General features: G+C 30.8%; 2 protein-coding genes across 3 annotated transcripts; both read left to right on the top strand.

Annotated features, from left to right (window-relative positions):
* Positions 1-801: 801 nt before the first annotated feature.
* Positions 802-3,360, top strand: LOC123705032 (ubiquitin-conjugating enzyme E2 G2). Its single transcript, XM_045653583.1, has 5 exons — positions 802-1,013; positions 1,327-1,408; positions 1,490-1,608; positions 1,751-1,891; positions 2,785-3,360. Exons 1-5 carry the CDS (start codon positions 935-937, stop codon positions 2,904-2,906), a joined length of 543 nt encoding a protein of 180 aa, XP_045509539.1. The 5' UTR covers positions 802-934; the 3' UTR covers positions 2,907-3,360.
* Positions 3,361-4,957: 1,597 nt separating this feature from the next.
* On the top strand, positions 4,958-14,460 carry LOC123705031 (autophagy-related protein 13 homolog). 2 transcript variants are annotated; one of them, XM_045653581.1, is made up of 6 exons: positions 4,958-5,401; positions 5,606-5,954; positions 6,072-6,267; positions 6,510-6,675; positions 6,979-7,113; positions 9,791-14,460. In XM_045653581.1, exons 1-6 carry the CDS (start codon positions 5,219-5,221, stop codon positions 10,013-10,015), a joined length of 1,254 nt encoding a protein of 417 aa, XP_045509537.1. In that variant the 5' UTR covers positions 4,958-5,218; the 3' UTR covers positions 10,016-14,460. The 2 variants fall into 2 exon arrangements, with proteins under 2 accessions (XP_045509537.1, XP_045509538.1); XM_045653582.1 differs by lacking the exon at positions 9,791-14,460 and adding an exon at positions 7,313-7,487 and having other exon boundaries at positions 6,979-7,142.
* The last annotated feature ends 106 nt before the right edge of the window (positions 14,461-14,566 follow it).

Below are 14,566 nucleotides of genomic sequence, written 5' to 3'. Positions count from 1 at the left end.
ATATATCGATACATCGATATTTAAAAAAAATATCAATATCGGCATTGATATATCGCGGAAAAATTATCGATATATCGATATATCGGCAATTTTAAAATAACAGTGTATTTAGCGCAATAATATCAATTGTAATCTTATCTTAATATACATATATAAATCTCGTGTCACAATGTGTGTCCTCAATGGACTCGTCGTCGGTTCGTAAATGTGCCGCTAAATTTGATGTGTTTCCACTCGTTTTATAGTTTTTATCACACAGATTGCAGGTAACGTTACCTTTAGAGGTCTTTTTAAAAAAGTTCCACACAGCACTGCCGCTGGAACTGCTGGAAGATGACATGATTTACGTCGTGAAAAATAAATTCTGATTTGGAAAACAGTAAACAATTCACGAGATAACAGATTTAGGTTATTTTCAGGTTTACAGGTTATTTTGATGAATTTGAATTTGATTACTAGCGACGCCGGACGCGAACCTTGAAACCAGAAACAAAAGAACAACTGAAGTAGTGAAGTGTCAAGTGAAGTGCCAACTGTCAACTGTCAAGTGTGGTGTCAACACAAGTCATAGACTATACAGTTATTTTTTCATTTGTTTTACGGCTTTGAATTCTAGCGACTTTAGCCAAAATCCATAAATAAAATAAAAATATCGTTTTTGATACAATTTTCGATATTGGATATTTTATATCGATATATCGATTTATCGGTTAACAATATATCGGCAAAAAATATCGATATTTCGAATTAAAAATATCGATATATCGATGTATCGATATTTTTTCAACAAGCCTATCGTTGTTTGTGCTCTGTACTTAGCCACTTTCACACTTTCTCGTTACAAACCAATCAAGAATTAATTGTCAAACTTATTTATTACAATCTATACGATAAAGATAAAATTAACATTTGATCTTATATTATTAACGAGTTTATGGGATCGTCGGGGAGACACAATACTGAAAATATGATGGCTGGTTCAGCATTGAGACGGCTTATGGCCGAATATAAACGTAAGCACTTCAGTGACCCGTTATTTTTCATTAATTTTTAATAAAAAAAATCCGTTTTAAATCATATATTAAACATATTTGGCAGTACAAAATTAGGTCTAAATATTTATTAAAACCAATGATATGTAAAACTAATTTAATAAGCAAATTAATAATTTATTTGCTAATTCATCATTACAATCCATTCTTACCATTAAAATTTTGTGGAGATACTTATCTATAAAACTTTTTTTCTGCCTTATTCCTTAAATGCTATAGATAAAATAATTTATTTATCAGTGTCATTAAATGGATCGAAAAATTTTATTGACAGAGCTGACATTAAATCCACCTGAGGGTATAATAGCAGGACCAGTGAATGAAGAGAACTTTTTTGAATGGGAAGCATTAATAACGTATGTAAACCCAATTATGTATTTCATCTTGCAGTAATGAAGGAATATGATACTTAAACTATTAACTGAGAATTATTTCAGAGGCCCAGAAGGAACATGTTTTGAAGGAGGTATCTTTCCAGCCAAGCTACAGTTTCCCCCTGATTATCCATTAAGTCCACCAAAAATGCAATTTATTTGTGAAATGTTTCATCCAAATAGTAAGTCATTCAAACTTTTATTACCCCACTTCCATTAAAAAATCTGTATATTCTTGATTCTCAATTGTCGGAGTTGCCAAGAGTCCCATTTAATGAACAATAATTTAATTTTTATATTAAAAATTGTCAAATATTATTCCAGTTTATGCTGATGGACGAGTTTGTATATCCATTCTACATGCACCTGGTGATGATCCCATGGGCTATGAAACAAGTGCAGAAAGGTGGTCTCCTGTTCAAAGTGTGGAGAAAATACTGTTATCTGTAGTCAGTATGTTGGCTGGTAAGTTAACATAGTAATGGAATCCCAGTTGTCATCTTGTCTCCTTTTTAACCGACTTTTAAAAAAAGGGAGGAGGTTATCAATTCAGCCGGTATATTTTTTTTGTATGTATGTACACCGATTACTTTGAGGTTTCTTAACCGATTTACGTGATTCTTTTTTTATTCGATGCGGGATGGTGTCGAATTGGTCCCATAAAAATTTATTCGGATAGGCCCAGTAGTTTTTATTTTATGAGCATTTTTGTCTGTACTCGATGACTTAATTGAAATGTAGCAAGTAACTTTGATTCACTTCCCGGTAACCAATTGAGCTGAAATTTTTGTATACGTATGTAAATTGGATAGCGATGAAACATTATCATGACAGAGCTGATTTGATGATGGAATCGGAAGGTGGCCATAGGAACTCATAATATATTGCCTCAACTTTATCGAGATTGGGCTCGTTTGATTCGTGTTGAAAAATACACTAAAAAGTATTAAATAACTGCGTTAAAAACAACCGACTTCAAAAATGGAAAAGTATCAAATCTTTTTTATTTATTACTTTTCCGTTTTTGAAGTCAGTTGTTTTTAACGCAGTTATTTTTATACCTGTCCAGATAAGATGTGCAATAATAAAAGCAGCCACAACTGCCAGCCAGACAGCCTGGATTTAATCAAAAGATCGAGAGAGCCAATATATCAATAAAAACATACTGTTCTAAAATTCTTGTTTTTCGAATGTTGCTAGCTCCCCATACATTGGAGGTTATTTTATACTGTATGGTCTGGACTCTGGAGTAACTTGTTGCACATATGTAATTCTTTAACTTATGTTAAAGGTTAATAATTATTAATAATTATATAAAGGTTACTAGTAAATTATTTATATTTTTTTTTTTATTTCAGAACCAAATGATGAGAGTGGGGCAAATGTTGATGCAGCTAAAATGTGGAGAGAAGATCGGAATCAGTTTAATAAAATAGCAGAGAGATTAGTCAGAAAAACTTTAGACTTACCCCCACCATAACACATTGAAATGAAACATTACAAGACTAGAAAAGGCACTGTCATTAGTTGTTATATTTCTAAGACATACATAATAGAAATGTGTACTTGATATTCATATTGTTAATTGTGTGTTTTATATGCCACCATAATATGTTATATGTTACATATATTATCCTTAATCCTGGGTTGTATAGCCAATTTAATAATAGATTATAATATATTGATAGCATTATACAGTGTCTTAATGCAATAACTAATGCAATATTTTCGCCCAAATTGAAAAATTTTTAAAAACAGACAGACTTGAAACAGTTTGTAGTTATTAATTTGTAATGTACATAAGGTTGTAAAAAAAATTTGATAAAATGGTTTTTATTGAAATGTATATATATTTTTTTAAATAAAATAGGTACTAGATTTAAAGTCTGGCTGTTGGTCTTAAATAATGGTAATAAACAATTGAGGCATTTTAATTTATTAGTTTCATTTTTAATGTTTGAAAATTTGAGCCAATCTTTATACTAATTTAGTAGTGTATGATTACTTTAATTTACTATGATTTAGAACAAAAAACGAAAAAATGTAAATTAAGCGAATGTTTATAATCTCTCAAGTTCATGCCAATGATGCACTGTATGGTCTGTATGAACACTGCAACTGTAGTGTAACTGTTTCTGTTATCCAAGCTACCTATACAAAATAAAGGTCCACAAAATGAATAGTTAAATTCAGTTCTTAGTAAGTACATCCCTCAAAAAGTTTGAATCAAGCTCAGTAGCTCATCATAATTATTATCTAATATATATGTAAATGGTGTTCGTAGTTAAGCTCCTCCAAAACAGCTTGACCAATTCTCATGAAATTGTGTGTGCATATCGGGTAGATCTGAGAATCATACATCTATCTTTAATATCCATAGGTGAAAAGGGTAATGCAGAACGTTTTCCGGCCAGCTAGTTATTCTCTCATATGTTAGAGACACAGAACAGTAGAATAGAGATGAAGACGTAAGATATAAAAATAATCATACGCAATACGGCAATAAAAAAAACTCCCTGTAGTACTGTATACGAAATAATCTAATTTATGAAATCCGTCCGATTTTATATTTTTGAGTGGAACCGACCCAAGTTAAAAACAAATTCTTTAATGCACATTAAACCGTATTAATTAAATTCCAAAATAACTCAATTAATTATGTATTCTTTAAATAACCTTTATGATGGAAGAGATCACTAGTGATAAGGTAAAGGCCGCCAAAATACTTGTCCTCTGCTGTGGTTCTATGTGTAAGTAGTTTTATAGCTACTGTTACACATGCTCTAAAATAGCATGCTTAAAACCGTGCTATTGAGTATGCTCAATACGAGCATGCTGATGTGCAGTTTACATTTGCTAGCAACAGGCATGCTAGTTTTAAGTCTGCTCCTGAATAAGCATGCTCAAAGCAGACATTCAAATACACATGCCATTTTATAGCGTGCTTCGTCGCCCCAGCGAGACATTTTGCGTGAAATTGTGCACGCGCTCTTCACTTGTTGCGACCGACTGATCGATACTAGCATGCTCAATAAGCAAACCTGTTTAGACGTGCTTGAAGCACGCCCCCTTCCACCCGCGCCGCAAGTAGCATGCTCAAAAATCGCACGCCTGTTGATTTTTGAGCATGCTCAAAATAAGCATGCTTATTTTGAGCAAGGGCTTGGACACACGTGCTTGTAAGCAGCAAGTGCTCGGTTGAAGCATGCGGCGTGCTTGAAATAAGCATGTGTAACAGTACCTTAAGGTTTCTTAACTGTACCTACAACCACAGTGTACAACTATTAAAGGGTTAAATAAATAAATAAAAATAAAATATATTTTTCTCGATTTTTATATATGTTTTATTTATATGATGTATGTACTTATGTATATATTTTTGAAAATGATTTATATTTTAATAATTTTCAAACACATTTTCAAAGATTCGTATTCTGTGCGACCATAAACAATTAAATACCACAGAGCGGAGAGCCATAGACGAAAATTGATTATGGTAATGGCATGCTCTGTAGTCTGTGGAGTGTGGGTAGGTAATGGTGATCGTGTCGTGATTTTACCTCTGGGTTCCTTCACTTTATTGTAGGTTCAAAATATACCTTCAATTTTATCAAGAAAGAATAACATCGACTATAACGATTATTCAATTATCTTTAATTGGAAGAGGTTGATATTATGGGTTAACAACACGTGCCACGATAAACCTTAAATATTGCGACCAATAACAATATGTATTCGATGCGCAGAAAGTGGATTTTTGAAGGATAATAATTTTGTAAAATAGATACAGCAATGTCCAGTTCAGAAGCTCAAGACAGATTAAAGTTATATAAGTTTACAAAGATATTGACTTTGAAAGTTGCTCAAATAGTAGTGCAAAGTCGGCAAGGAAAAAAAATAAGCCATGTTTACAATACGTCTAAATTATCAGAAGATATAACTGATGCGGCAGCGTCGCCAAACAACTTACAATGGGTAATGGGTCTCTTACATATTTTATTTACTTATGCATATTAAAAAACACAACTCTTAGCGTTTCCTACTGTTTCTTTGGTAGTATTTTAATTACAATGAAATAACACACATCATCATGTATTTCACCAAATGTTTAGTAGAAATTATCAATAGCTACATGAATATTACTCAACAAAAACATAACATTAAAATTTTCGCTTTCAGTTTAATCTATCCATACCAGATGTTCCTGAAGTAAACAATGACACAAAGCGAGTTTTAAATGGCGAAGTAGTTGAGGCATTATCAAATGTGTTGTGTATAGAAATTTCATTGAGAACTAATGACGGAGATGACATGGTATTGGAGTTGTGGACTATTAAGATGTTGCCTGGCTGTGACGCAACCATTTCATCAATATCTACTATATACTATCGCATGAGCATAATGCTGAAATCCACCCTCAGCATATCAAGGATAACACCAGCCTATAAAATGTCTAGGCTACAGAATAAGGATAGTTATAAAATCTCACACAAAATATATGGTGGCAAGCCAAATTTTGACCTATTAGGTACAATCTGCCATTATTAGCTTGTTGAAACCATTTTTGGAATAGAGTCAATAGATTTCATTAATAAATTGGAATTTATTAAAATTGTGCTTATTAAACATTGACAATATGTTTCAGGTGAAAAATATAAAAACATCAAAGTGAGTGAATTACGCATGCCAATTGGTATGATTCAGATTGAAGTTGTTTATAGAACTGAAATGGCGATATTATCTGAGCCGCGAGGAAGAGCACCTAGTTATGGAGAAGTTCAAAATATATCCAACAGTGATATTATGGTTAAAAGCGATCATTTCCCCAGAGAAAGTCCAAGGTATGTCTAAAACTACAACAACAACCTTAGATACTATTCAATGTTGAAAATTATTATTTTTGGGGTAATAAATAAAAAATATGTAAAGATTTCTAGAATGCTATGCCAATATTTTTTACCTAAACTCTAAACCATTATTGAAGCAAACTTCCCATGTTTATAGGAGTTAAAACACACTCAAACTTAATTGATATTAATTAATTCAGAATGTTAATAAATAAATGAATAATTGTAAATTTCAGGAAAAATCACAATGAAAAGAAGAAAGTTGATCTTTCTAAGCCTTTGACAGCCGGTGCGTTTGTAGACGCAGTGAAAATTAAAGAATTACATGATGCTCTAAATCAACAATTACCCCCTGAACCTCCTATGGCTTGGCTTCTTGCAGAGAAAGACAAAATGGAGAAAGTAAGTTGGCATTTAACATAGTATCACTAAAAATTACTCAATGATTGATATAACAATAATTTTAAACTTACTTTTACTAATAAATTGTAATTAATACAGATTTTTTAAGTGAAACTTCTTTACTCGCTTTGGGAGTGAAATTTCAAGGTCGCGTCATAGCAATACCGTCACGTTATGGAGTTAGGCGAGGATTTTTGTATCTTTGAATCTTGCCAAAAAAGTTTCACTTCTGACACGTGTCCTCGGCACACGCTCTTTTTCATATCAATTCAACCTTTACCGAAAGAATATTTAAATTTTCAGAAAATGAAGCTTCTATCAATGGCTGAGGTGCTCGCTAAACCGGGGCCTAGTACAGAAACTACAAATGCCCTGGCACAGTATGCTAGCAAAGCGGTTGAAATGCCAAAGCCTAAGGACAAATACTCAAGTCTAATGGTAATATTTTTAATACATAGTAGACATTATCTTAATATATAAAAATCAATGCCACTTTTCGTTGTAATTCCATAACTCGAGAACGGCTGAACCGATTTCGATAATTCTTTTTTTATTATATTCCTTGAAGTACGAGGATGGTTCTTATGTAGAGAAAACGTTAATATGTACCACGGGCGAAGCCGGGGCGGACCGCTAGTTATTAATTAATTATCTATACCTCAAGAACCCCACATTAGCATAGCTATTTCCTCTTATACATGAAACTCCACGTTTGAAGAATTTTTTTTTTTTCTAATTTTGAATATGTTCAGCAATTATAATATAACAGTGTATAAATATGTGTGTGTAAGGAAACCATCAGCTTTATGAGTGTATTAATATTGTTACAAATACATACATTGTAATAGATTAATTAGAAATTTACTTATCTCAGAACCACTACAGTTTTTTTTATTATACCCAGTTATGTGCTGAACCTGGCCTTTGTACAAGATGATTCACTCAGGAAGTTATTCTTATGAATAAAAACTTCTCTGTGGCATGTTAATTAGATCAGTTAACCTACAATTGCAATGCAAAGGAGGCTTTATTTCATACTAAATAAATTATGGTGATCCTGTTTATCTGTCACATATGCACAATGCATGAATTAATATAAAATATTACATGGGCATTGCTATGCGAAATTTGTTGAAAATGCATATTATTTTTAAGTTTAATATTATAGCAAATTCATACACATTCCATTTTTTTTCTATCTTACACTTGTATCCATTAATTGATGCGAATTTAATCAATTCAAAAATTGATGTGCCAAAAAAAGATAATTTCAACGATATTACTTTCATAACAATGTACTGTATCAGTAAAAACATAAAAACAAATATTAAAGATATATTTGAAAAAATTAAAATTATAATATGGATTACTTAACTTTGAAAATAACTCTCTAACATTACATGGTATGTATATAAAAAGAGAACTATCACATAGTTCAACTTACAAGTAGGCTGCTTTTGCGATATATTATATTTTATGTGTGGCGAATAAATGTGATACCTTTAAGCTTATAATGGTACTTTTTATTATCTTATCTTTGCCATCTATCTAATATATTATATTATAAAGGCGAAAGTTTGTAAGTATGGATGTATGGATGTTTGTTACTCTTTCACGTAAAAACTACTGAACCGATTACAATGAAATTTAGCACACATATAGAGGGTAACTTGGATTAACACATAGGATAGTTTTTATCCCGGAAATCCCACGGGAACGGGAACTATGCGGGTTTTCCTTTGCAAACGCGGGCGAAGCCGCTGGCGGAAATCTAGTAATGTATATGATGTTTATATACACCTAAAACAATAATATTTAAGACTACAAAAAGCTTATGCGAAAGCTTTCTTTGCATACCTTGCCTAGCAAATGTTTAATCAAAATAATTGCATATATTATTTAAATTTATATATGTATTAAGACACAAAAAATTTTACGTCATAAAAATTTTATGTTATACATTACATGCATGCACAACAATATTATAAATGTGAATGTATCACTATGACATACGGTTCAGGTAGAACCGTTAAACTGATTTGGATTTTATACATGGAATAGAATGTTTGAGAAAGACATAAGAAGAGAAAGAGTACTTTTTCAATGAAAAACTTGAAAAGAATAAGTGTTGTAAATTTATTATTTATTATGGAGCCGCGGGCGGAAAACTAGTATTTCAAAACATTTGAGCTATACGAGATTTTGCTGTACTATGTGTAATTAGCTGTACAAGATTTTGACAAGATTTTGCTTAGCATCAGGTTAGATCTTAGTATATGAAAGGGCAAAACTAGGTTGTAATTTGCTTGTATGCAAATTTGAGCAATGCGAGAGAGGTTTTTTGTTTTGTAAACAACTGAAGCGATGGAACAGGCTTTAAAATATGTGTATGAATAATAATAAAATTGCCAATAGAGCTACTGTACAATTATCCTAATTACGTAATCCTACTAATGTTATAAATGCGAAATTTTGTGAGGATGTGTGTGTGTGTGTGTGTTTGTTACTCATACACGCAAATACTACTGAACCGATTGCATGAAATTTAGCACACATATAGAGGGTAACTTGGATTAACACATAGGATAGGTTTCATCCCGGAAATCCCATGGGAACGAAAACTATGCGGGTTTTTCTTTCAAAACGCAGGCGAAGCCGCGGGCGGAAAGCTATTTATAATATAAAACATAACGAAAATGAGAAATTTTAATATGTTTAAGATTAATTTTGATAATTGTGATAATAAAATCTACGACAGAGTTGTTATTTTATTATCAATATTTTGTGTTTATATGAATTTAGAGAGCAATTTATGTGTACTAAGCGAATTTGTGGAAATTATCCTTTAGTTTAAGCAAATTCACCGTGATGGTTACAAGGAAAATTATGTTTGCGCCATGATTGCTTTGCATAATACGATAAAAGCTGGACAAATTTATTAACATTCACGTTATTGTATAAGTATAATATAATTCCTTATTTATGCGAGAATTTAGGTATTTATTTCCAGTAACCATTTCTAAATAAAAATAAATATTTTTTTTTCAATAAATAAAAAATCGTCTATTATATTTAATCTATAAATCGTTATAGCCTATAAATGTCCGCTTTCCAGGAGTTTCCATTCGCGGATGGCAGTCCAATAACGGAGCTGGCCAACTTCTACCAGGAGTGTCTTCAAGCGCGTTCAGCCAGTGACGCCTGGGATATTGAGTCGGTTTCCACAGACTCGGAGACGCTCAGTCAACAACTGAAAATGTATGAAGATGCGGTTCCAGAGTTCGATAATATGGTCGAATCCATGTTCAGTAACCCGGAGTATGGATCAGACCACTCTTAAAGCTCTTGGATTTGTTCAAAAAGTTTTGAATGCAAAGTTGTTGTGAGATAAGTTTCATGTAGTTTTCAATGGGTCGTGAGAAATTTCTTTAATGGTATATTTAACAAGATTATCATTTAGAGAAAATCTAATGGTAAAATTTTGTAGAGATCAGGAATCCTATAAAACATAGAATATAGTCGTTTTTTTATCAATATTACTTCCGGTGTCGTTGACTGGTAATAATTGTCAAATTACAGTATACGTCGATTTATTAATACATCTTAACCATTTCAATTCCTTATACAAGAGAAATAAGAATAATTTAATAAGTATAGTAGACATCGAAATGTACCTCATACTACGCAGAACTTATAAAATGCTCTCTCACTTTCATGTGTTCATAAAAATCAGTCTCCCAAGTTTTTGTTGTGAACTTTTTTGATATAAAATCAAATAATAACAATACAATACCAAAATATATTAAATATTTTGAAGAATGAAATATATTTTTCGTCATTTATAAAAAATAATGCTATTGTATGTATCTTTTAGTACACTTTATATGATGTAAAGCGTATGGTAAATTTAAAATAATGACTCTTTATTTCTATCGCTTTACAAGATTTTTTTAACATAGTTTTTGAACTATAATTCCACCTTAAAATGTTTAATCTTCTTTTGATACTATATTTTAAGTGAATGCAATGTTATAACAACAATTATTTGGATTTTTATGAATAAGTCTTGCTTTGATAGATAATGAGCAAAAGATGATTAAATGGATCCTTTAAGTCAGAGCTACTAATAAATTATGTATAAGAAAGACATCATCAAAACTCATGACATTTGTTAATTGTGAAGAAGATAGATGGGACTTTCGTGAATGATAATTAAATAACTACGAATGTAAATTGAAAAAATGGTTTCGAAATAGAAAGAAAAAAAGAGGCTCAAATCACTTGACCTTCCCTGCCATACTCTAATCCCTCCTAATAATCTCAGTGCTTCAGAATCACATAAAATAGAGACATCACAAATGTCGTGTGTATTCTCATAGTTAGGTCTGCTCATGTATACATTATATCAATTATTATCATGTTGGGTGTAGAAAATATTTTAATGAACGTAGAAAAAATGTAATCAAATTAAAATATACTTTAGTCTAGGGTGATCGCGTCGATCAAATATTACAATGTTGATGTTGAAATTTGATATACATAATATGTTATTGCATTCCAATATTAGAAGAATTTTATGATCGACCTTTAGCTGACTGCAGAAAAATTATTGTAAAATATTTGGAGCAAATGCTTTGAATGTTGATCGAATAAAAGTACAACTATTATATTATATGTGTAAATGTAAAAGTAAACATATTGATATTTTAGTGTTACTTCGAAAATTTCGGCTCATACGAAATCTTAACCTTACCTTTATTAATTTATAATATAATGAAAATTTTAAAATTGCTCTGTTTGGCGTTTAGCAGAAAATAATGAAGATATTGTAGCACCTGGGACCAGGGTATTACAGTCGAGTAAGGTTTATGAACATAACCATACAAAATAAATAACCATACTTCTCATATAACTTTTACTCCATACTGAATCTTAGTTTACCAGGGTAGCATATACGTTCAACGGTGCATTACAACGGTATAATATTTAGTTTGACGATTGGCCACTACTAGGTAGTGTTGGTAATAAATTGTCTACTTCAAAGTTCCAATAGAACACTATTCTCGAACCTGCATTAGATTTATTATATTAATCTGCGCATCAAATGGTTTTTACTAAAGGTTGGTCTGAAATCATAAAAGGAATGATATAGCGAGATGATACGACTGAATTTCGGACTGTATAGGGTTATGAATAGACGGTAAGCAGTAAGGTAGGCAACGTTGCAGAGATAATAAACTAAAACGTTTTAGGAAACGGGACACAGGCATGAATTCAGTTGTATTTCCATTTATACAAATAGTTTACTCTAATGTATAATATATGAGACTGGGCTTGAATTGGGAGGTTAATTTATTTTCACCTTAGTCTGTAGATTTGTTTATTACGTTAGCTATTATTATTATTTTCAGTGCCTTATTCTAGGAGTGTATTCGGTTGCTTTGTTTACAAAAAGTGCCAATAAAATGAATGTAAGTTATGCAAAATTAAACAAATAGCGCTATGACTTCTAAAATTGGTTATGTTTAATGTAATGTTAGTTGTTAACCCGCTAATGTCTTAATAAGTAATTTATAATCATGTTACTAGTCAAATTTTAAAGTCTAGTGAAAAGGCCAATTGTCAAATACGTGCGTTAATTGTAATAACGAATTTAGTAGATATGGTTATGCGTATTTTTCTATCTAGCGCTTCTTTCTTACTATCTGTAGAAAATTCAATAGTAACTAGGCCTAAGTATCTGTAACCTTTATATTTTACTGGTTTTAAATATTTGTTCTTAAGGGGACTGTTATATATAGTGATATAGCATGTCTATTAATTCCTTAAAGTTCACTGCAAGAAACAGAAAACTAATATGTTATGCTTCAACCTTCAGGATATATATTTAGTTGTATAATTCAACAGTTTCTTAAAATACATGTTGCTTTAAATTTTAAACGATGGAAAAGAATATCACAAAAATGACTCCAAACATCTATTAATTATTGGAAACCGTGCTAATAAAGGGTCAATACTTCATAAATTATTCGGCAAGAAAATTTTATTTTGATTTTTATTTTTGGCTATATTAATATGTACTTATGTGTGACCATCACGATGATTGTATAGATGCCTGCGTTTTAGCTCTTGTAGTCCCCTTTTAACGTTTTTCTGCCTTGACAATTTAAACACTGTGAGAATAATAGTTTGTTTTATTTTGTATTGTTTCCTTTCAAGTGTTTTGTATATTTAAAGTTTCTTTGGTCGGTATCGATATTTGTTTATTGCATGTTATGAATATAAGAGCATATTATATTAAAACGCAATATATACTGTAGGAATGTTTGATATAACGTAGACAAACGCCTCTATCTTTATTATAAATGTGAAATTTCATACTTTAATGAGGTCAGTGTAACAGAACATTTATGCTCACTAGTTATATAAAATTAAAATACTATGAATTGGTTTCGTGCCAAACTTAGTCAATGTACAAAGTACAACAATAGCTGTAAAATGAAAATTCAACACGTATCGAGGTAGCATTGTGATCAGAAACGGATATTATTTGACCTTTGATTTGATCGTTGAGTACAACACTTTCAATAAAAATAAGCAAACTTTAAACACTAATGCCTGTTCAACTTGGTATGTATTTTAGTACATAATATAATAAATTCCGTTTTTATTATCCTACTGAATCGATTTTAATTTGTGTGTAAAATAAAATTATGCTTGTACTTACACAAAAGTACAGTAATATTTTTGCGATTATTCGAATGTTCCAACTTGCGATAATAACTCCATCATATCATATAATTACCCTTAAATGATATGTAAATAAGAAAATATGTTAATGTTATTAACAATGTTGAAAAATGTTATCACAGTTTAATGTAAAAAATGTTCTGAAGTTTTAACTCTGAAAGGAAATGTACACTCAGACAGTGCTCTATGTAATTTGTAAATACACCATATTATCACATGTGCTCTCGATAGTAATTGCGTTTTGTTATGTACATAATAATAATTGTATGTTCTTTCGTAATTGTTTGTATTTATATTTTATCACACATTATGTAACTTTTACAAACTTAAGCAGGTTTGATAACTGAACTAAATTATGTACAGTATAATTTTAACACAGTGCGGCTTGCAGTTTAAGCTAATGAATTAATTTTTTGAACTTTCTTATAGATTTATATTTTAACACAATGTTTTAGCGTAGCATTTAAGCCATTTTTTTTTATAAACATGAAAAATATTTTGTACAGTTGAAAAATGCTCCATCGAAGAACTGCATTTATTGAACCATTAGTTCCTAGCTGTAGCTGAATCGAGATAAGATGTAACCACAAATGAAGCCTGCAAGCATATTTTCATCTAATATTGTTCCTTTTCCGCTGCGATTTTAGTAAGGTCTGACTATTTTTGGAACTATAGTTTTGTTATTTTTTCTGTGAAGTGTTGTTAAGAAAAATCTGTAAAGGAAAGCGTCAAGCAATCCTATTTGTGTATATTTTCGTTAGCACAGTGTACAAAAACACAATATTGCATTATATAAATATTACTCAACCAACTTATTTATCTTACATTACACATACCAAGGTATGATGCTATTTATACATGCTATTGTAACTATTTTTATATTTCTTACAAATTATTATGTAAGTACATACCTATATTTAATTATTACGATGAATATTTCTTTGGTAAATTGTATTGATTACATTTTAAAGCTTGGTTTATATTCAGTAGGCTCTGTATCCTATGATATATAAATATATTTTGCGTTTTAAAAGATTGTTTTTTTTTAACTTGTGGTAGCCGAATGTTGACGAACACCATGATATAAATTTTAATTCATATGACAAAATGTTGTAGGTATCTTAAAACCTGAGTACACATT

Source organism: Colias croceus, chromosome Z, assembly GCF_905220415.1.
Source record: "Colias croceus chromosome Z, ilColCroc2.1".
Taxonomy (NCBI): Eukaryota; Metazoa; Arthropoda; class Insecta; order Lepidoptera; family Pieridae; genus Colias; species Colias croceus.
The sequence above is the reverse complement of the archived record's forward strand: the minus strand, read 5'-3'. Positions and strand labels throughout refer to the sequence as shown.